The sequence below is a fragment of the Protomyctophum bolini genome, assembly GCF_963924005.1.
Source record: "Protomyctophum bolini genome assembly, chromosome: 5".
Taxonomy (NCBI): domain Eukaryota; kingdom Metazoa; phylum Chordata; class Actinopteri; order Myctophiformes; family Myctophidae; genus Protomyctophum; species Protomyctophum bolini.
This window is the reverse complement of record NC_137866.1, coordinates 48779825-48803968: the sequence shown is the minus strand read 5'-3', so window position 1 is coordinate 48803968 and position 24144 is coordinate 48779825. Positions and strand designations below refer to the sequence as shown.

Here is a 24144-nt window from a genome sequence, read left to right as displayed (position 1 = left end):
TATTTAATATTAATGTGTGCTGTATACTGTATGTAAAGTTATAAATTAACCTCAATGTTTAAAACATAAATGTTCTTCTCATTTCAGATGTCAGTATTTTGAACGATTATAAGGACAGTGTGAACAGTCTTGCTGAAGTGAAAGACGACATGACGGAAGAGTCTGGAACCTCCGTCACCGGCACCTACTCAGAGCTCTACATCTCAGTGGGAGAGAGTGAAGGGGTTAATCGCCAACATGAGGTGATACAGCTTGAAACAGCTTCCAACATGAAGACCTTCCATGACGAACCAATCAACTGCTGTAAAATCTTTAAGATCCTCCTCCCTGGCAGAAAGACACCCAGCACGAGTGTTCTGACCGAAGGCATCGCTGGCATTGGAAAAACATTCTCTGTGCGCAAGTTTCTTCTGGACTGGGCAAGAGGTTTGGAGAATCAAGATATTGATCTCCTGGTTCCCTTTTCATTCCGGGAGCTGAACTTGGTCAGAGATAAGCAGTACAGCCTTCTTAACCTGATCCATGATTTCCACCCAACATTAAAGAAGGTCACAGCAGAGCAGCTCGCTGCCTGGAAAGTTTGCTTCATCTTCGATGGCCTCGATGAAAGCAGGTCTCCGTTGCACTTCGACAAAAATGAAATCATCTCTGATGTCACAGTGACATCATCGGTGGATGCTCTGTTGACAAACCTCATCAAGAGGAATCTGCTCCCCTCGGCCCTCCTCTGGATAACCACCAGACCTGCAGCAGCCAATCGGATCCCTCCTGCATGTGTTGACATGGTGACAGAAGTGCGAGGGTTCACAGACCCCCAGAAGGAGAAGTACTTCAGGAAGAGATTCAGTGAAGAGAAGCTGGCCGACAGAGTTCTCTCACACTTGAAGACATCAAGGAGCCTCCACATCATGTGTTACATCCCACTCTTCTGTTGGATCATTGCTACCGTTCTGCTGGACATGTTGAGGACACACATCACCATTGGACAGCTGCCCAAGACCCTGACTGAGATGTGCTGCCACTTCCTGTTGGCTCTGACAAACAGGAAGAAGCAGAAGTATGATGAGACTCATGATGTGAAAAAAAAAGAAAAGAAAAAAAGGACTCAACAGCAGCTCACTAAGACTGACAGGAAAGTTCTTCTGAACCTGGGCATGCTGGCATTTCGACATCTGAAGAAAAGTAGCATCTTGTTCTACCAAGAAGACCTGGAAGAGTGTGGTCTTGATGTGAAAGACGCCTCGCTGTACTCAGGAGTGTGCACGCAGATCTTCAAGAGAGAGAGTGTGCTGTTTCAGAAAACTGTCTACAGCTTTGTTCATCTGAGCATCCAGGAGTTTATGGCTGCAGTCTACCTGTACCACTGTTTCACACAGAAGAACATGAAGGCACTGAATACATTCCTGGAGATCTCCCTCTCCGACTTCCTGAAAGCTGCTATGGAAAAATCCCTGAAGAGTAAAAATGGCCACCTGGACCTACTTGTTCGGTTCCTTCATGGCCTCTCACTGAGGTCCAACCAGAGTCTGTTAGGAGGCCTGCTAGGTCAGACAGAGAACAGTCCAGAAGAGATCCAGAAAGCCATCCAGAACCTGAAGGGGATGTTAACTCGTGATGATGTCTCTCCTGACAGATGTATCAACATCTTCCACTGTCTGATGGAGATGAACGACCAATCATTACATCAGGAGATCCAACAGTACCTGAAGTCAGAGAAAAGAACAGAGAAACTGTCTGAGACCCAGTGTTCAGCTCTGGCCGTCATGCTGCAGATGTCAGAGGAGGTTCTGGAAGAGTTGGACCTGGACAAATACAACACATCAGAGGAGGGGCGAAGGAGACTGATCCCAGCTGTGAGGAACTGCAGAAAGGCTAGGTTAGTAGTCGAGTGAATAGAAACATCCTAGAGTCCATGGGCTGGATTTTGAAGGTGCGTTTTACCATGTGGTAATACATAAATTGGCCTCGCTCTGCGCACAATCGTATTATGAAAGCCTTATCGTCCCGTGTTGAACGCACACACATATGGAATACGACGTTGCTGAATATTTTAGCATTGTGGGAGTGTCCATATGTTAATTATTTTCGCTTTGCGCAATTTGCTATTAAGCCCCTTGACCTGCGCATAACGATTAGACGTGGGTCTAGGCACCTCATAAACGCAAAAAGAAAATATAAAGCACTGTTTGATTTTACACTTGAGCGGCTCTGGGACGCTGCTGTAGTGTTGCCAAGTCTGTTTATTATAAGCGGCTTCTTTTTCTGTAAAGTTGCTTGTAAATATTGGTAGTTGTGGTTGCTTTTCTTGTTTCTAAAGGTTTCTCCTAATGTTGTTTAAACCAGTGATCCTCACACAGCACATTCCCATGTCAAGGATCCCCAGATGAATGCATTTGCCCAACTAAGGACGGCTAATACAAAAATGTAATTAAAATTTTACTTTTGAAAATAGCAGATCTACCAGCTCACAATGAATCACATTCATTCATTAAAACTATGAACTCTGACTGCAGGCGGATATATAATGATCATTATAACAATGTGCAAGAAAATATTTAAAAAGATGGAATATTTGTGGACAATCAAAATATGTTTTTTATTTTAATGTGGTGTCATTAAAATTAATCTGGATATAGCAGACTCACTATCTAGAAAATAAAAACATGGCACTTCATTTAAAATAGGTTACAGACCCCTGTTATATGCGCTTATTTTGGGATTATTTTTATAGACCTATTTACTTGTTTCTCTGAGACATGGCAACAACGTCTTTTCATTGCGTCTTTTTATTAAAATGTTGAGATTAGAAACGGCCATAATTCTTTCATTTCTCAACCTTAAAAAAAAACAAAAACATATCCATAATCCTTGGGAAGTTTGCTTTCATACGCTGTATCACACTCGAGTCAAGTCTTCTTCAATAAAATGCTACGAGCGAAGACCATACCATCACGGGACCATACCGCATCACGGGCATACGCACCAGGCATTCAACTCATTACTCATTTCAAATATAATATAATTATAATTTAAATTAAAATATAATTTTACTGGTGTTTCTCAATAGAAACAACTTATTTTGAGGCATAAAGGTGACAGCATGCAGTGCAATAGGAATAATTAACCCAAATGTGACAAAGTCATATGTCATGTCTTCTATGGTGCCAGCCTGAAGAAATGTAATAATAACGATCCCCAAAGTGCGCATTCCGTATGTGACATCAGCTGACTGGTAAAGAAAATAGTACGGACATGTTGATTGGGTAACTCTCAAACACGCCTTAAACACTCCCATGACTAATTCAAGGCCGTTTTGCGCACTCCACGGGGTGTCGAAAGCGCTTCTTAACATGCTTAAAATTGCAATATGACATACCTCACGCCCCCAGCTCATATTACTGTAATAGGTAAAACGCACCTTCAAAATCTAGCCCCATATGTTTGATGCAATGTTTGGAGCTGCTCATTTACTTTTCTTGGGTTAACAAAAAAGAAAAGACAAAAGTATCACATTGGATAATTCTTTCCTAATTCTTATACAAGCTCACAATGCTGCGACCTTTTGTGAGCTTGTAGATCGACTATTTTCAGCAAATATCAGTCATTATGACGGCATCAAGGCCCGCCACAATACATTTTAGTCGAGTAAATCAACTGTAGAATTAGTCGACTAAAATCTTATGACATTTAGTCGACTAAAACTAGACTAAAAACTAAAACATTCCAGTTGACTAAAATGTGACTAAAACTAAATGAAAGCTATTCAAGAGACTAAGACTAAAACTAAAATCAATGCTGCCAAAACAACACTGGACTTATAACATTGTGTAGGTTATGAAATGTTATAATATTGTAGGTTATGCAATAATATAATATTGGGGTAAATTCAAACTAACAGTAAAGCCTACATCTGTGGCCCAGCTTGAGGAGACAGGGAATAGAAATAGAGACTGAATGCTGGTCTCCAGCAGCTTGTTTGTAAAGCTTTTACACCGTTTAGGCAGTAAATATGCAATGTTGTTGTTCAGTCTTCATTTCACTCCTTCAACTGCTGGTTGAAGTCTTTGATTTCAAAATCTTCCTCTGTACAGACCGTACAGTCATTCTGTGTTGTCAAGTGGTGTCTATATCTCTGGATAACTAGATAGGAGATGTTTTAGTTAATTTCAATGACAGTGAACTAGGTATCATTTGTTTTTATAATCTCTTATTTAATCTGCATTCACAGACTTGTTGGCTGTAAACTCAGAAAGACAGACGTTGAAGTTGTGTCTTCAGCTCTCAGCTCCAATCCTTCCCATTTGAGAGAATTGGACCTCAGTGAAAACGACCTGCAGGACTCAGGACTAGTGGAGCTGCTCTGTGCTTCACTGAAGAGCCCACACTGTAGACTGGAAGTTCTAAAGTAAGATACATTTACCACATTCATTTTAATCACTTCTGTTTATTATGCACTGTATTATGTGAATATAATATGATTGCTGTGGTGAGAATATTTATAAGCTTGATATCATGCAGGTAACCCAAGCTTATGGGCCACTTTCAAAATATGTTTGAAAGTGTAATCCTTTGAGGCAAATGTATAAACTTCTGAGCTACTTCGTCATACAACTGGATTACACACCATAAACAGCTGAGCTCACAAGTTGAACGCGTCGAGGACGCAACGCTTGTGAGCTTGTAGATTGTCTATTTTATACGTGCGACCCGTTGTAGCTACGCCACAGTTATCAAGCTTTACCGAGGTACGCAACAGATCAACACATAATCAATATCCTGCATCTACCTACTGTACCAATCAAATATCATTATATTAGTCTAGGCCTGTGGTTCCCAAACTGAGGGTCTGGACCCCCAAGGGGGTCCCCAGATGATTAGCTTAACTAGTGTGTTTTCTCACTCAACAGTAACATTTGAAGTGTATACAGACTAGTATCTGCACATTTCTAAAGGTACAATTTAATGACTTTTAAAACATTTTTAAAACCAATTTGGTAAATTGGCGAATATTACGGAAGACTCAAACACAACATGTATCTGTGCAGCCGAGTCAAACTAAATGAAATACCTACAATTCTTGCTTGTCAGGGTATTCGGTATAATTTGTTTTGATAATCTCTTATTTAATCTGCATTCACAGACTTGCTGGCTGTAAACTCAGAAAGACAGACGTTGAAGATGTGTCTTCAGCTCTCAGCTCTAATCCTTCCCATTTGAGAGAATTGGACCTCAGTGAAAACGACCTGCAGGACTCAGGACTCTGTGCTTCACTGAAGAGCCCACACTGTAGACTGGAAGTTCTAAAGTAAGATACATTTATCACATTTATTTTGATTACTTCTGTTTTATTATGTACTGTATTATGTGAATATAATATGATTGCTGTGGTGAGAATATTAATAATCTTGATATCATGCAGGTAACCCAAGCTTATGGGCCTGAGTAGATGTTAAAATTACCCAAATATGTTTGAAAGTGTATTAATCCTTTAAGGCAAATGTATAAGCTTCTGAGCTACTTCGTCATACAACTGGATTACACACCATAAACAGCTGATGTACAAACTCACAACGCGTCGAGGACGCAACGCTTGTGAGCTCGTATGATTGTCTATTTTATACGTGCGACCCGTTGTAGCTACGCCACAGTTATCAAGCTTTACCGAAGTACGCAACAGATCAACACATAATCAATATCCTGCATCTACCTACTGTACCAATCAAATATCATTATATTAGTCTAGGCCTGTGGTTCCCAAACTGAGGGTCTGGACCCCCAAGGGGGTCCCCAGATGATTAGCTTAATGTGCAACTAGTGTGGTTTCTCACTCAACAGTAAACACACCAACATACAGTTTAAGTGTACAGACTAGTATCTGCACATTTCTAAAGGTACAATTTAATGACTTTTAAAACATTTTTAAAACCAATTTGGTAAATTGGCGAATATTACGGTATCTGTGCAGCCGAGTCAAACTAAATGAAATGCCTACAATTCTTGCTTGTCAGGGTATTGGGTCCTCAGTTCAAATATTTTTTTAGGTATAATTTGTTTTGATAATCTCTTATTTAATCTGCATTCACAGACTTGTTGGCTGTGAACTCAGAAAGACAGACGTTGAAGCTGTGTCTTCAGCTCTCAGCTCTAATCCTTCCCATTTGAGAGAATTGGACCTCAGTGAAAACGACCTGCAGGACTCAGGACTCTGTGCTTCACTGAAGAGCCCACACTGTAGACTGGAAGTTCTAAAGTAAGATACATTTATCACATTTATTTTGATTACTTCTGTTTTATTATGTACTGTATTATGTGAATATAATATGATTGCTGTGGTGAGAATATTAATAATCTTGATATCATGCAGGTAACCCAAGCTTATGGGCCTGAGTAGATGTTAAAATTACCCAAATATGTTTGAAAGTGTATTAATCCTTTAAGGCAAATGTATAAGCTTCTGAGCTACTTCGTCATACAACTGGATTACACACCATAAACAGCTGATGTACAAACTCACAACGCGTCGAGGACGCAACGCTTGTGAGCTCGTATGATTGTCTATTTTATACGTGCGACCCGTTGTAGCTATACGACACAGTTATCAAGCTTTACCGAAGTACGCAACAGATCAACACATAATCAATATCCTGCATCTACCTACTGTACCAATCAAATATCATTATATTTCAGTCAGACAACTCACGAATAGATTAAACAATATTTATTGCAGCATGAGTAATGAGTGTGCATATGATATTTGACTTGGCGTTCGGCTCTGCTGGAATTCTCCCTGCTCGGCATGATTAGCAACAACATAAAACATAAGAGCAGGGAGATAGATATACAATAACCCCCCCTTGGGGAGCATAGATAGCAGAGCCCACCGGTGGTGCTGGGGTGGTGGTGGGAGAAAACATCACATACAACCGCGAACCATGAGCAGAGGAAGGCAGGAAGAGCAAGGAGTCTAGTGAGCTTAAGTAGCCTGCCCAATTAGTCAGCTGACTGCTGCATCGGCGAATGACGTGTGAGACTTGTACACACGTATACTCCCACATAGTAATGCAGCATGTTAACCCCTTGAGCATAGTAAGGGCATTTGAGCATGGCAAGACCTCCCTTGAGGTTGACTGACTGAAATCAAACGCAGCTCGCGGAGTCAGTTCAGTCAGACAACTCACGAATAGATTAAACAATATTTATTGCAGCATGAGTAATGAGTGTGCATATGATATTTGACTTGGCGTTCGGCTCTGCTGGAATTCTCCCTGCTCGGCATGATTAGCAACAACATAAAACATAAGAGCAGGGAGATAGATATACAATAACCCCCCAACACGCATACCTTCGGTGAACCTTCACCGTCAATCCGGGCAGGTGACCCACTATGAATGCACAGTGACAAAATGCGAATATGCATTTCTGGAACCTGCACGGATAACTCCCCAACAAGCAGAACCGAGAACGCCCTACGGGAAGACTCAACCGATACACATCCGGGCAGATATCCCACTCGATGGTGACGAAATGCAACGGCTATGCAATTTCTGGATCCTGCACGGATATTTTAACTTTATGTGAGCTATGTGTGCCATGACGCCACGCTGGTAATCGTGAGGCTTAGCTGAGAAAATTAATGTGTGGGGTGAGCGCCGAACTCAAAACCATTTTTGAGTATAAGCATGCTAAACTTTAAGCTTAAGCTGAATGAGGCCTGCATGGCTACGCTTGCCGATAGGCCATTCCTCCATAACGCCATTATGGAGGAATATTCTACGCTGCTTCGCGGGGCTTACGTGTAGTGCAACCGTTCACCGTACCGCTGATGTCCTCTATGCCAAAAAGAGGAAACGCCATCAGCCTAAACAATGTAATGCTTAATTGGGCCGTCCACCCACAGTTGACAGTCTCTGCATTGAGTATGTGCTTAACATGTACTGTATTCCTACGATTGTAAATAAATATTTCGATCAATCGATCCTACGGGAATTCTCAACCGATACACATCCGGGCAGATATCCCACTCGATAGTGACGAAATGCAACGGATATGCAATTTCTGGATCTGCGCGGATATTTTAACTTTATGTGAGCTATGTGTGCCATGACGCCACGCTGGTAATCGTGAGGCTTAATATCTGGGAAAATGAATGTGTGGGGTGAGCGTGCTAGACTTTAAGCTTAAGCTGAAAGAGGCCTGCATGGCTACGCTTGCCGATAGGCCATTCCTCCATAACGCCATTATGGAGGAATATTCTACGCTGCTTTCGCAGGGCTTACGTGTAGTGCAACCATTCACCGGTATGCCGACGTCCTCTACGCCAGTATGAGGAAACGCCATCGGCCCGCTGTTTCTCTAGATCCACTAACATGGGCTTGAGAGAAACTGAACTATAAGCCATTAGCTTATAACGACCTGTAGGAACTTCACCCAGCGAAGCAGATCTTACATGTAGTGCAGCCATTCATGTTACCCCAACATTCCTCTAACGCCAGAGTGAGGAAACCACCATTAACCCGATGTTCCTTTAAAGCCACTGTAGAGGAACATCAACGAACCATTATTAACATTAGCTTGTGAAATGCCACCAGCGACCACCGTATATGCAAGGAAATGAGATTACCATCCCTGATCGAATACAGCACTTGCACTCATAACATTCTGAATAAACAACTGAAGCTCTTCCGATTAGATGCACATGATGATTCATGGGCAGCTGAGGACCATTGGCCTGAGTTTCAGGTGGCGACTGGTGCATCAGCGTGGCAGTAGAATCGGGAGTAGCCAGGGAATGAGCTGAGGAGACCGATAGCCGATTAAGCAGGGCTCACGCCACCTGACGGAGTCCAGAACACAGCCAGAGCAGGTTGCCCGATGCGGAACTAAAGACACAAGCAAAGACAGAGTTACTTATACTTCATCCTGACTGAATGAATTAAGTGAATTGAGTGAATAGGGGATCCTAAGCACGGATCGGAAAACAGAGATCATGCTGAGGGTCGAGATCAGCAGAAGAGACTTCCCACACCGCGCAAGCCGAGATACCAATACTTAAAGAGAGAAGCCTTAGATCTTAATCCTAAACTATTTAAACACCCAGTGATAGAGGCCCTTTATGAATAACTTACATAAGCGGCATATGCTCTTCATGCAGCCTTTGAGCAATTGGTTATGAGTTTTTAGGAAGTTAAAATAAGCTTCATGTCATACAGACCCGAGAACTGTTCGAGACCACCCTCGTCCAGAACTAAGATGAGATACACTACTATGTCCCATGCAAGCAGTCTATAATGCTGCAGGATCGACAGCACTGCAGCCTGCACATGGGTGATGGTGATGGACCATCAGTTTCGAAGAAACCCCAACCGGCCAACACCGGCTGAAGAAGCATTGGTGAATCTCCTGACTGAGCGACCCAGGACATCTGTGATTGTGCTGAAAGAAGCTTAGGACCAAAAGATCATCTGGGGGTCATGAACCTGATGAACGAATGAGCCACAGATAACAGATAAACATGATATGCTTTGAGAGAAAGCATGCCTAGATATGTGCCTGTCCTGAATATTATTATTAAATATTAATTATTATTAATACATGTATTAATTAATTTAACACAACGCTAAACAGCTTCTATGAAGATAGAAGCAATGACAAGGCTACGGTTGTTTGATAACATCTGTGCAATGTCCCGTCCTGCATCATTGACTTTGTCCTTCAGTTGTGCTCTTTCCTCTATATACCTGTCACAGTTCATTAACACGTGCTCAACATTTTCTCTTTTCCCACAGCTTCCACATTTGTAGCTCTCTGCCTTACCCATGGTAAATAGGGTGCCGTTTAACCCTGTGTGGCCAGTAGTATAATAGTGTGGGGGATCACTACCAATTCTGACCACTAGTGGCGCTAGTGAGCAATTTAATGCATAAATTATGCAAATGAGTAATTAAAATTCTCGACATTCCATGAATTCCATAGATATAATTAGCATAATCATAAATCATAAAATATAAATATCCATAAATATAATTAGCATATAATAGTTTATAATTAAATAATAATAAAAAACTAATGATAGTTATTTATAAAATGCATGATGTGTGTTTTAAAAAGCTGATCTCATCTCTCCCTCTCCCTGCGTCACCATGTGCCATGTCCCCCAACATGTAAATTTTGTCACTGGGGTTAAGGTGGGGGGGATGGTCGCTAACCTCAGGCAATATTTATTTAGGGCAGGGGGGTCACTGTCTTGAAAATCGTTTGAAGTTTGGTGGGGGGATGGGTTCTAACCAGGTGCCAGACATGCAAATTAGATAAACAAGGGGGGGATGGGCTCTAACCAGGTGCCAGGTGCGACATGCAAATTAAATGAAAGCGCGGGGGTGGGGTGGGGGGGATGGGCTCCCCCATTTGTGGAATGCCAGGTGCCAGACATGCAAATTAGATAAACACAGAGGTGGGGGCTCCACTCTTTGAAGTGAATTGTATGTATGCATATTTAAATTCCTTACATACATTGACAGGGGGTGTGTGATTCCACCTAGTGGTCAATCTCTATATATATATAATTACACTGCAATACCTACTATGGCCTGCTGTGATCTCAGTCATCTAGGGCAATGTTTTTCAATCAATGGTGTGGGGACCACCAATGGTCCTTGAATGTAATTCTTGTGAAAAATCAATGATTCCACCTAGTGGTCAATCTCTATATAAATATTTACACTGCAATACCATTTATGCCCTGATGTGATCTCAGTCATCTAGGGAAATGTTTTTCAATCATTGGTCTGGGGACCACCAGTGGTCCTTGAATGTAATTCTTGGGTAAGTCAAGGATATCCCCCCTAGTGGTCAATTTCTATATACATATTTACAACTGCAATACCATTTATGCCCTGATTTCAGTCACCTAGTGCAAATGTCTTCAAGCATTGGTCCGGGGGCTACCGATGGTCTTTGAGAGGGTTCAGGTGACCCTCCCCCAGCTAAATCATGGAGAGTTGGTAACCAAATAGTCTCATTATAGATCTTTAACTCTATACTTTTAAATTTTTTGTGTTTTTGAATTTTTATGTTTCATGGTGTCCTAAGGTGTATGGTTTATTGTCGGTCTTGTATTATTTTTGGTGGTTTGTGTTGTGTCTTTGAATATTGTATACTTCATGTGGTACTAATGTGTTGGGGTTATTGTCTGTCTTGTATTATTTTTGGTGTTTTGTGTTGTGACTTTGAATTTTTTATGTTTCATGTTGTCCAAATGGGGTTGGGTATTGTAAATCTTGTATTATTTTTGGTGTTTTGGGTTGTGTCTTTGAATTTTGCATGCTTCATGTGGTACTAGGTGTTTGGGTTATTGTCTGTCTTGTATTATTTTTGGTGTTTTGTATTGGGATCTTTGAATTTTTTATGTTTCATGTTGTCCAAATGGGTTGGGTATTGTAAATCTTGTATTATTTTTTGTGTTTTGTGTTGTGTCTTTGAATTTTGCATGCTTCATGTGGTACTAGGTGTTTGGGTTATTGACTGTCTTGTATTATTTTTGGTGTTTTGTGTTGGGATCTTTGAATTTTTTATGTTTCATGTTGTCCAAATGGGGTTGGGTATTGTAAATCTTGTATTATTTTTTGTGTTTTGTGTTGTGTCTTTGAATTTTGCATGCTTCATGTGGTACTAGGTGTTTGGGTTATTGTCTGTCTTGTATTATTTTTGGTGTTTTGTGTTGGGATCTTTGAATTTTTTATGTTTCATGTTGTCCAAATGGGTTGGGTATTGTAAATCTTGTATTATTTTTTGTGTTTTGTGTTGTGTCTTTGAATTTTGCATGCTTCATGTGGTACTAGGGGTTTGGGTTATTGTCTGTCTTGTATTATTTTTGGTTTTTGTGTTGGGATCTTTGAATTTTTTATGTTTCATGTTGTCCAAATGGGGTTGGGTATTGTAAATCTTGTATTATTTTTTGTGTTTTGTGTTGTGTCTTTGAATTTTGCATGCTTCATGTGGTACTAGGTGTTTGGGTTATTGTCTGTCTTGTATTATTTTTGGTGTTTTGTGTTGGGATCTTTGAATTTTTTATGTTTCATGTTGTCCAAATGGGGTTGGGTATTGTAAATCTTGTATTATTTTTTGTGTTTTGTGTTGTGTCTTTGAATTTTGCATGCTTCATGTGGTACTAGGTGTTTGGGTTATTGTCTGTCTTGTATTATTTTTGGTGTTTTGTGTTGGGATCTTTGAATTTTTTATGTTTCATGTTGTCCAAATGGGGTTGGGTATTGTAAATCTTGTATTATTTTTGGTGTTTTGGGTTGTGTCTTTGAATTTTGCATGCTTCATGTGGTACTAGGTGTTTGGGTTATTGTCTGTCTTGTATTATTTTTGGTGTTTTGTGTTGGGATCTTTGAATTTTTTTATGTTTCATGTTGTCCAAATGGGTTGGGTATTGTAAATCTTGTATTATTTTTTGTGTTTTGTGTTGTGTCTTTGAATTTTGCATGCTTCATGTGGTACTATGTGTTTGGGTTATTGTCTGTCTTGTATTATTTTTGGTGTTTTGTGTTGGGATCTTTGAATTTTTTATGTTTCATGTTGTCCAAATGGGGTTGGGTATTGTAAATCTTGTATTATTTTTTGTGTTTTGTGTTGTGTCTTTGAATTTTGCATGCTTCATGTGGTACTAGGTGTTTGGGTTATTGTCTGTCTTGTATTATTTTTTGGTGTTTTGTGTTGGGATCTTTGAATTTATTATGTTTCATGTTGTCCAAATGGGGTTGGGTATTGTAAATCTTGTATTATTTTTGGTGTTTTGGGTTGTGTCTTTGAATTTTGCATGCTTCATGTGGTACTAGGTGTTTGGGTTATTGTCTGTCTTGTATTATTTTTGGTGTTTTGTGTTGGGATCTTTGAATTTATTATGTTTCATGTTGTCCAAATGGGGTTGGGTATTGTAAATCTTGTATTATTTTTGGTGTTTTGGGTTGTGTCTTTGAATTTTGCATGCTTCATGTGGTACTAGGTGTTTGGGTTATTGTCTGTCTTGTATTATTTTTGGTGTTTTGTGTTGGGATCTTTGAATTTTGTATGTTTCATGTTGTCCAAATGGGTTGGGTATTGTAAATCTTGTATTATTTTTTGTGTTTTGTGTTGTGTCTTTGAATTTTGCATGCTTCATGTGGTACTAGGTGTTTGGGTTATTGTCTGTCTTGTAATATTTTTGGTGTTTTGTGTTGGGATCTTTGAATTTTGTATGTTTCATGTTGTCCTAATGGGTTGGGTATTGTAAATCTTGTATTATTTTTTGTGTTTTGTGTTGTGTCTTTGAATTTTGCATGCTTCATGTGGTACTAGGTGTTTGGGTTATTGTCTGTCTTGTATTATTTTTGGTGTTTTGTGTTGGGATCTTTGAATTTTTTATGTTTCATGTTGTCCAAATGGGGTTGGGTATTGTATATCTTGTATTATTTTTTGTGTTTTGTGTTGTGTCTTTGAATTTTGCATGCTTCATGTGGTACTAGGGGTTTGGGTTATTGTCTGTCTTGTATTATTTTTGGTGTTTTGTGTTGGGATCTTTGAATTTTTTATGTTTCATGTTGTCCAAATGGGGTTGGGTATTGTAAATCTTGTATTATTTTTTGTGTTTTGTGTTGTGTCTTTGAATTTTGCATGCTTCATGTGGTACTAGGTGTTTGGGTTAGTGTCTGTCTTGTATTATTTTTGGTGTTTTGTGTTGGGATCTTTGAATTTTTTATGTTTCATGTTGTCCAAATGGGGTTGGGTATTGTAAATCTTGTATTATTTTTTGTGTTTTGTGTTGTGTCTTTGAATTTTGCATGCTTCATGTGGTACTAGGTGTTTGGGTTATTGTCTGTCTTGTATTATTTTTTGGTGTTTTGTGTTGGGATCTTTGAATTTATTATGTTTCATGTTGTCCAAATGGGGTTGGGTATTGTAAATCTTGTATTATTTTTGGTGTTTTGGGTTGTGTCTTTGAATTTTGCATGCTTCATGTGGTACTAGGTGTTTGGGTTATTGTCTGTCTTGTATTATTTTTGGTGTTTTGTGTTGGGATCTTTGAATTTTTTATGTTTCATGTTGTCCAAATGGGTTGGGTATTGTAAATCTTGTATTATTTTTTGTGTTTTGTGTTGTGTCTTGGAATTTTGCATGCTTCATGTGGTACTAGGTGTTTGGGTTATTGTCTGTCTTGTATTATTTTTGGTGTTTTGTGTTGGGATCTTTGAATTTTGTATGTTTCATGTTGTCCTAATGGGTTGGGTATTGTAAATCTTGTATTATTTTTTGTGTTTTGTGTTGTGTCTTTGAATTTTGCATGCTTCATGTGGTACTAGGTGTTTGGGTTATTGTCTGTCTTGTATTATTTTTGGTGTTTTGTGTTGGGATCTTTGAATTTTTTATGTTTCATGTTGTCCAAATGGGGTTGGGTATTGTATATCTTGTATTATTTTTTGTGTTTTGTGTTGTGTCTTTGAATTTTGCATGCTTCATGTGGTACTAGGTGTTTGGGTTATTGTCTGTCTTGTATTATTTTTGGTGTTTTGTGTTGGGATCTTTGAATTTTTTATGTTTCATGTTGTCCAAATGGGGTTGGGTATCGTAAATCTTGTATTATTTTTTGTGTTTTGTGTTGTGTCTTTGAATTTTGCATGCTTCATGTGGTACTAGGGGTTTGGGTTATTGTCTGTCTTGTATTATTTTTGGTGTTTTGTGTTGGGATCTTTGAATTTTTTATGTTTCATGTTGTCCAAATGGGGTTGGGTATTGTAAATCTTGTATTATTTTTTGTGTTTTGTGTTGTGTCTTTGAATTTTGCATGCTTCATGTGGTACTAGGTGTTTGGGTTATTGTCTGTCTTGTATTATTTTTGGTGTTTTGTGTTGGGATCTTTGAATTTTTTATGTTTCATGTTGTCCAAATGGGGTTGGGTATCGTAAATCTTGTATTATTTTTTGTGTTTTGTGTTGTGTCTTTGAATTTTGCATGCTTCATGTGGTACTAGGGGTTTGGGTTATTGTCTGTCTTGTATTATTTTTGGTGTTTTGTGTTGGGATCTTTGAATTTTTTATGTTTCATGTTGTCCAAATGGGGTTGGGTATTGTAAATCTTGTATTATTTTTTGTGTTTTGTGTTGTGTCTTTGAATTTTGCATGCTTCATGTGGTACTAGGTGTTTGGGTTAGTGTCTGTCTTGTATTATTTTTGGTGTTTTGTGTTGGGATCTTTGAATTTTTTATGTTTCATGTTGTCCAAATGGGTTGGGTATTGTAAATCTTGTATTATTTTTTGTGTTTTGTGTTGTGTCTTTGAATTTTGCATGCTTCATGTGGTACTAGGTGTTTGGGTTATTGTCTGTCTTGTATTATTTTTGGTGTTTTGTGTTGGGATCTTTGAATTTTTTATGTTTCATGTTGTCCAAATGGGGTTGGGTATTGTAAATCTTGTATTATTTTTTGTGTTTTGTGTTGTGTCTTTGAATTTTGCATGCTTCATGTGGTACTAGGTATTTGGGTTATTGTCTGTCTTGTATTATTTTTGGTGTTTTGTGTTGGGATCTTTGAATTTTTTATGTTTCATGTTGTCCAAATGGGGTTGGGTATTGTAAATCTTGTATTATTTTTGGTGTTTTGGGTTGTGTCTTTGAATTTTGCATGCTTCATGTGGTACTAGGTGTTTGGGTTATTGTCTGTCTTGTATTATTTTTGGTGTTTTGTGTTGGGATCTTTGAATTTTTTATGTTTCATGTTGTCCAAATGGGGTTGGGTATTGTAAATCTTGTATTATTTTTGGTGTTTTGGGTTGTGTCTTTGAATTTTGCATGCTTCATGTGGTACTATGTGTTTGGGTTATTGTCTGTCTTGTATTATTTTTGGTGTTTTGTGTTGGGATCTTTGAATTTTTTATGTTTCATGTTGTCCAAATGGGGTTGGGTATTGTAAATCTTGTATTATTTTTTGTGTTTTGTGTTGTGTCTTTGAATTTTGCATGCTTCATGTGGTACTAGGTGTTTGGGTTATTGTCTGTCTTGTATTATTTTTGGTGTTTTGTGTTGGGATCTTTGAATTTTTTATGTTTCATGTTGTCCAAATGGGGTTGGGTATTGTAAATCTTGTATTATTTTTTGTGTTTTGTGTTGTGTCTTTGAATTTTGCATGCTTCATGTGGTACTAGGTGTTTGGGTTATTGTCTGTCTTGTATTATTTTTGGTGTTTTGTGTTGGGATCTTTGAATTTTTTATGTTTCATGTTGTCCAAATGGGGTTGGGTATTGTAAATCTTGTATTATTTTTGGTGTTTTGGGTTGTGTCTTTGAATTTTGCATGCTTCATGTGGTACTAGGTGTTTGGGTTATTGTCTGTCTTGTATTATTTTTGGTGTTTTGTGTTGGGATCTTTGAATTTTTTTATGTTTCATGTTGTCCAAATGGGTTGGGTATTGTAAATCTTGTATTATTTTTTGTGTTTTGTGTTGTGTCTTTGAATTTTGCATGCTTCATGTGGTACTATGTGTTTGGGTTATTGTCTGTCTTGTATTATTTTTGGTGTTTTGTGTTGGGATCTTTGAATTTTTTATGTTTCATGTTGTCCAAATGGGGTTGGGTATTGTAAATCTTGTATTATTTTTTGTGTTTTGTGTTGTGTCTTTGAATTTTGCATGCTTCATGTGGTACTAGGTGTTTGGGTTATTGTCTGTCTTGTATTATTTTTGGTGTTTTGTGTTGGGATCTTTGAATTTTTTATGTTTCATGTTGTCCAAATGGGGTTGGGTATTGTAAATCTTGTATTATTTTTTGTGTTTTGCGTTGTGTCTTTGAATTTTGCATGCTTCATGTGGTACTAGGTGTTTGGGTTATTGTCTGTCTTGTATTATTTTTGGTGTTTTGTGTTGGGATCTTTGAATTTTTTATGTTTCATGTTGTCCAAATGGGGTTGGGTATTGTAAATCTTGTATTATTTTTTGTGTTTTGCGTTGTGTCTTTGAATTTTGCATGCTTCATGTGGTACTAGGTGTTTGGGTTATTGTCTGTCTTGTATTATTTTTGGTGTTTTGTGTTGGGATCTTTGAATTTTTTATGTTTCATGTTGTCCAAATGGGGTTGGGTATTGTAAATCTTGTATTATTTTTTGTGTTTTGTGTTGTGTCTTTGAATTTTGCATGCTTCATGTGGTACTAGGTGTTTGGGTTATTGTCTGTCTTGTATTATTTTTGGTGTTTTGTGTTGGGATCTTTGAATTTTTTATGTTTCATGTTGTCCAAATGGGGTTAGGTATTGTATATCTTGTATTATTTTTTGTGTTTTGTGTTGTGTCTTTGAATTTTGCATGATTCATGTGGTACTAATGTGTTTGGGTTATTGTATATCTTGTATTATTTTTTTTCAATTCAAAAATATTATATATATATATATTATTCAAAATATTATATTAATACAACAGGCCGCCTGTTTGTAATAATATAATATTTTGAATAATATATATATATATAATATTTTTGAATTGAAAAAAAATAATACAAGATATACAATAACCCAAACACATTAGTACCACATGAATCATGCAAAATTCAAAGACACAACACAAAACACAAAAAATAATACAAGATATACAATACCTAACCCCATTTGGACAACATGAAACATAAAAAATTCAAAGATCCCAACACAAAACACCAAAAATAATACAAGACAGACAATAACCCAAACACCTAGTACCACATGAAGCATGCAAAATTCAAAGACACAACACAAAACACAAAAAATAATACAAGATTTACAATACCCAACCCCATTTGGACAACATGAAACATAAAAAATTCAAAGATCCCAACACAAAACACCAAAAATAATACAAGACAGACAATAACCCAAACACCTAGTACCACATGAAGCATGCAAAATTCAAAGACACAACGCAAAACACAAAAAATAATACAAGATTTACAATACCCAACCCCATTTGGACAACATGAAACATAAAAAATTCAAAGATCCCAACACAAAACACCAAAAATAATACAAGACAGACAATAACCCAAACACCTAGTACCACATGAAGCATGCAAAATTCAAAGACACAACGCAAAACACAAAAAATAATACAAGATTTACAATACCCAACCCCATTTGGACAACATGAAACATAAAAAATTCAAAGATCCCAACACAAAACACCAAAAATAATACAAGACAGACAATAACCCAAACACCTAGTACCACATGAAGCATGCAAAATTCAAAGACACAACACAAAACACAAAAAATAATACAAGATTTACAATACCCAACCCCATTTGGACAACATGAAACATAAAAAATTCAAAGATCCCAACACAAAACACCAAAAATAATACAAGACAGACAATAACCCAAACACATAGTACCACATGAAGCATGCAAAATTCAAAGACACAACACAAAACACAAAAAATAATACAAGATTTACAATACCCAACCCATTTGGACAACATGAAACATAAAAAAATTCAAAGATCCCAACACAAAACACCAAAAATAATACAAGACAGACAATAACCCAAACACCTAGTACCACATGAAGCATGCAAAATTCAAAGACACAACCCAAAACACCAAAAATAATACAAGATTTACAATACCCAACCCCATTTGGACAACATGAAACATAAAAAATTCAAAGATCCCAACACAAAACACCAAAAATAATACAAGACAGACAATAACCCAAACACCTAGTACCACATGAAGCATGCAAAATTCAAAGACACAACACAAAACACAAAAAATAATACAAGATTTACAATACCCAACCCCATTTGGACAACATGAAACATAAAAAATTCAAAGATCCCAACACAAAACACCAAAAATAATACAAGACAGACAATAACCCAAACACCTAGTACCACATGAAGCATGCAAAATTCAAAGACACAACACAAAACACAAAAAATAATACAAGATTTACAATACCCAACCCCATTTGGACAACATGAAACATAAAAAATTCAAAGATCCCAACACAAAACACCAAAAATAATACAAGACAGACAATAACCCAAACACATAGTACCACATGAAGCATGCAAAATTCAAAGACACAACCCAAAACACCAAAAATAATACAAGATTTACAATACCCAACCCCATTTGGACAACATGAAACATAAAAAATTCAAAGATCCCAACACAAAACACCAAAAATAATACAAGACAGACAATAACCCAAACACCTAGTACCACATGAAGCATGCAAAATTCAAAGACACAACCCAAAACACCAAAAATAATACAAGATTTACAATACCCAACCCCATTTGGACAACATGAAACATAAAAAATTCAAAGATCCCAACACAAAACACCAAAAATAATACAAGACAGACAATAACCCAAATACCTAGTACCACATGAAGCATGCAAAATTCAAAGACACAACACAAAACACAAAAAATAATACAAGATTTACAATACCCAACCCCATTTGGACAACATGAAACATAAAAAATTCAAAGATCCCAACACAAAACACCAAAAATAATACAAGACAGACAATAACCCAAACACCTAGTACCACATGAAGCATGCAAAATTCAAAGACACAACACAAAACACAAAAAATAATACAAGATTTACAATACCCAACCCATTTGGACAACATGAAACATAAAAAATTCAAAGATCCCAACACAAAACACCAAAAATAATACAAGACAGACACTAACCCAAACACCTAGTACCACATGAAGCATGCAAAATTCAAAGACACAACACAAAACACAAAAAATAATACAAGATTTACAATACCCAACCCCATTTGGACAACATGAAACATAAAAAATTCAAAGATCCCAACACAAAACACCAAAAATAATACAAGACAGACAATAACCCAAACCCCTAGTACCACATGAAGCATGCAAAATTCAAAGACACAACACAAAACACAAAAAATAATACAAGATTTACGATACCCAACCCCATTTGGACAACATGAAACATAAAAAATTCAAAGATCCCAACACAAAACACCAAAAATAATACAAGACAGACAATAACCCAAACACCTAGTACCACATGAAGCATGCAAAATTCAAAGACACAACACAAAACACAAAAAATAATACAAGATTTACAATACCCAACCCCATTTGGACAACATGAAACATAAAAAATTCAAAGATCCCAACACAAAACACCAAAAATAATACAAGACAGACAATAACCCAAACCCCTAGTACCACATGAAGCATGCAAAATTCAAAGACACAACACAAAACACAAAAAATAATACAAGATTTACGATACCCAACCCCATTTGGACAACATGAAACATAAAAAATTCAAAGATCCCAACACAAAACACCAAAAATAATACAAGACAGACAATAACCCAAACACCTAGTACCACATGAAGCATGCAAAATTCAAAGACACAACACAAAACACAAAAAATAATACAAGATATACAATACCCAACCCCATTTGGACAACATGAAACATAAAAAATTCAAAGATCCCAACACAAAACACCAAAAATAATACAAGACAGACAATAACCCAAACACCTAGTACCACATGAAGCATGCAAAATTCAAAGACACAACACAAAACACAAAAAATAATACAAGATTTACAATACCCAACCCATTAGGACAACATGAAACATACAAAATTCAAAGATCCCAACACAAAACACCAAAAATAATACAAGACAGACAATAACCCAAACACCTAGTACCACATGAAGCATGCAAAATTCCAAGACACAACACAAAACACAAAAAATAATACAAGATTTACAATACCCAACCCATTTGGACAACATGAAACATAAAAAATTCAAAGATCCCAACACAAAACACCAAAAATAATACAAGACAGACAATAACCCAAACACCTAGTACCACATGAAGCATGCAAAATTCAAAGACACAACCCAAAACACCAAAAATAATACAAGATTTACAATACCCAACCCCATTTGGACAACATGAAACATAATAAATTCAAAGATCCCAACACAAAACACCAAAAAATAATACAAGACAGACAATAACCCAAACACCTAGTACCACATGAAGCATGCAAAATTCAAAGACACAACACAAAACACAAAAAATAATACAAGATTTACAATACCCAACCCCATTTGGACAACATGAAACATAAAAAATTCAAAGATCCCAACACAAAACACCAAAAATAATACAAGACAGACACTAACCCAAACACCTAGTACCACATGAAGCATGCAAAATTCAAAGACACAACACAAAACACAAAAAATAATACAAGATTTACAATACCCAACCCCATTTGGACAACATGAAACATAAAAAATTCAAAGATCCCAACACAAAACACCAAAAATAATACAAGACAGACAATAACCCAAACCCCTAGTACCACATGAAGCATGCAAAATTCAAAGACACAACACAAAACACAAAAAATAATACAAGATATACAATACCCAACCCCATTTGGACAACATGAAACATAAAAAATTCAAAGATCCCAACACAAAACACCAAAAATAATACAAGACAGACAATAACCCAAACACCTAGTACCACATGAAGCATGCAAAATTCAAAGACACAACACAAAACACAAAAAATAATACAAGATTTACAATACCCAACCCATTAGGACAACATGAAACATACAAAATTCAAAGATCCCAACACAAAACACCAAAAATATTACAAGACAGACAATAACCCAAACACCTAGTACCACATGAAGCATGCAAAATTCAAAGACACAACACAAAACACAAAAAATAATACAAGATTTACAATACCCAACCCATTTGGACAACATGAAACATACAAAATTCAAAGATCCCAACACAAAACACCAAAAATAATACAAGACAGACAATAACCCAAACACCTAGTACCACATGAAGCATGCAAAATTCAAAGACACAACCCAAAACACCAAAAATAATACAAGATTTACAATACCCAACCCCATTTGGACAACATGAAACATAATAAATTCAAAGATCCCAACACAAAACACCAAAAATAATACAAGACAGACAATAACCCAAACACCTAGTACCACATGAAGCATGCAAAATTCAAAGACACAACCCAAAACACCAAAAATAATACAAGATTTACAATACCCAACCCCATTTGGACAACATGAAACATAATAAATTCAAAGATCCCAACACAAAACACCAAAAAATAATACAAGACAGACAATAACCCAAACACCTAGTACCACATGAAGCATGCAAAATTCAAAGACACAACACAAAACACAAAAAATAATACAAGATTTACAATACCCAACCCCATTTGGACAACATGAAACATAAAAAATTCAAAGATCCCAACACAAAACACCAAAAATAATACAAGACAGACAATAACCCAAACACATAGTACCACATGAAGCATGCAAAATTCAAAGACACAACACAAAACACAAAAAATAATACAAGATTTACAATACCCAACCCATTTGGACAACATGAAACATAAAAAAATTCAAAGATCCCAACACAAAACACCAAAAATAATACAAGACAGACAATAACCCAAACACCTAGTACCACATGAAGCATGCAAAATTCAAAGACACAACCCAAAACACCAAAAATAATACAAGATTTACAATACCCAACCCCATTTGGACAACATGAAACATAAAAAATTCAAAGATCCCAACACAAAACACCAAAAATAATACAAGACAGACAATAACCCAAACACCTAGTACCACATGAAGCATGCAAAATTCAAAGACACAACACAAAACACAAAAAATAATACAAGATTTACAATACCCAACCCCATTTGGACAACATGAAACATAAAAAATTCAAAGATCCCAACACAAAACACCAAAAATAATACAAGACAGACAATAACCCAAACACCTAGTACCACATGAAGCATGCAAAATTCAAAGACACAACACAAAACACAAAAAATAATACAAGATTTACAATACCCAACCCCATTTGGACAACATGAAACATAAAAAATTCAAAGATCCCAACACAAAAACCAAAAATAATACAAGACAGACAATAACCCAAACCCCTAGTACCACATGAAGCATGCAAAATTCAAAGACACAACACAAAACACAAAAAATAATACAAGATTTACAATACCCAACCCATTTGGACAACATGAAACATAAAAAATTCAAAGATCCCAACACAAAACACCAAAAATAATACAAGACAGACAATAACCCAAACACCTAGTACCACATGAAGCATGCAAAATTCAAAGACACAACACAAAACACAAAAAATAATACAAGATTTACAATACCCAACCCCATTTGGACAACATGAAACATAAAAAATTCAAAGATCCCAACACAAAACACCAAAAATAATACAAGACAGTCAATAACCCAAACACCTAGTACCACATGAAGCATGCAAAATTCAAAGACACAACACAAAACACAAAAAATAATACAAGATTTACAATACCCAACCCATTTGGACAACATGAAACATAAAAAATTCAAAGATCCCAATACAAAACACCAAAAATAATACAAGACAGACAATAACCCAAACACCTAGTACCACATGAAGCATGCAAAATTCAAAGACACAACCCAAAACACCAAAAATAATACAAGATTTACAATACCCAACCCCATTTGGACAACATGAAACATAAAAAATTCAAAGTCACAACACAAAACACCAAAAATAATACAAGACAGACAATAACCCCAACACATTAGTACCACATGAAGTATACAATATTCAAAGACACAACACAAACCACCAAAAATAATACAAGACCGACAATAAACCATACACCTTAGGACACCATGAAACATAAAAATTCAAAAACACAAAAAATTTAAAAGTATAGAGTTAAAGATCTATAATGAGACTATTTGGTTACCAACTCTCCATGATTTAGCTGGGGGAGGGTCACCTGAACCCTCTCAAAGACCATCGGTAGCCCCCGGACCAATGCTTGAAGACATTTGCACTAGGTGACTGAAATCAGGGCATAAATGGTATTGCAGTTGTAAATATGTATATAGAAATTGACCACTAGGGGGGATATCCTTGACTTACCCAAGAATTACATTCAAGGACCACTGGTGGTCCCCAGACCAATGATTGAAAAACATTTCCCTAGATGACTGAGATCACATC

At 36.8% G+C, this 24144-nt stretch overlaps 1 protein-coding gene across 1 annotated transcript in view; it reads left to right on the top strand.

The window, feature by feature from the left end:
* LOC308315178 (protein NLRC3-like) overlaps positions 1-6636 on the top strand; it is a gene marked incomplete at both ends in the record, with an annotated part of 102185 nt that extends 95549 nt beyond the window's left edge. Inside the window, 5 exons of the mRNA XM_080763018.1 lie at positions 88-1876; positions 4229-4397; positions 5193-5252; positions 6138-6242; positions 6583-6636. Coding sequence (XP_080619144.1) covers positions 88-1876; positions 4229-4397; positions 5193-5252; positions 6138-6242; positions 6583-6636 — 2177 coding nt within the window. The remainder of the gene's footprint in view (positions 1-87; positions 1877-4228; positions 4398-5192; positions 5253-6137; positions 6243-6582) is intronic.
* Positions 6637-24144: the final 17508 nt, after the last annotated feature.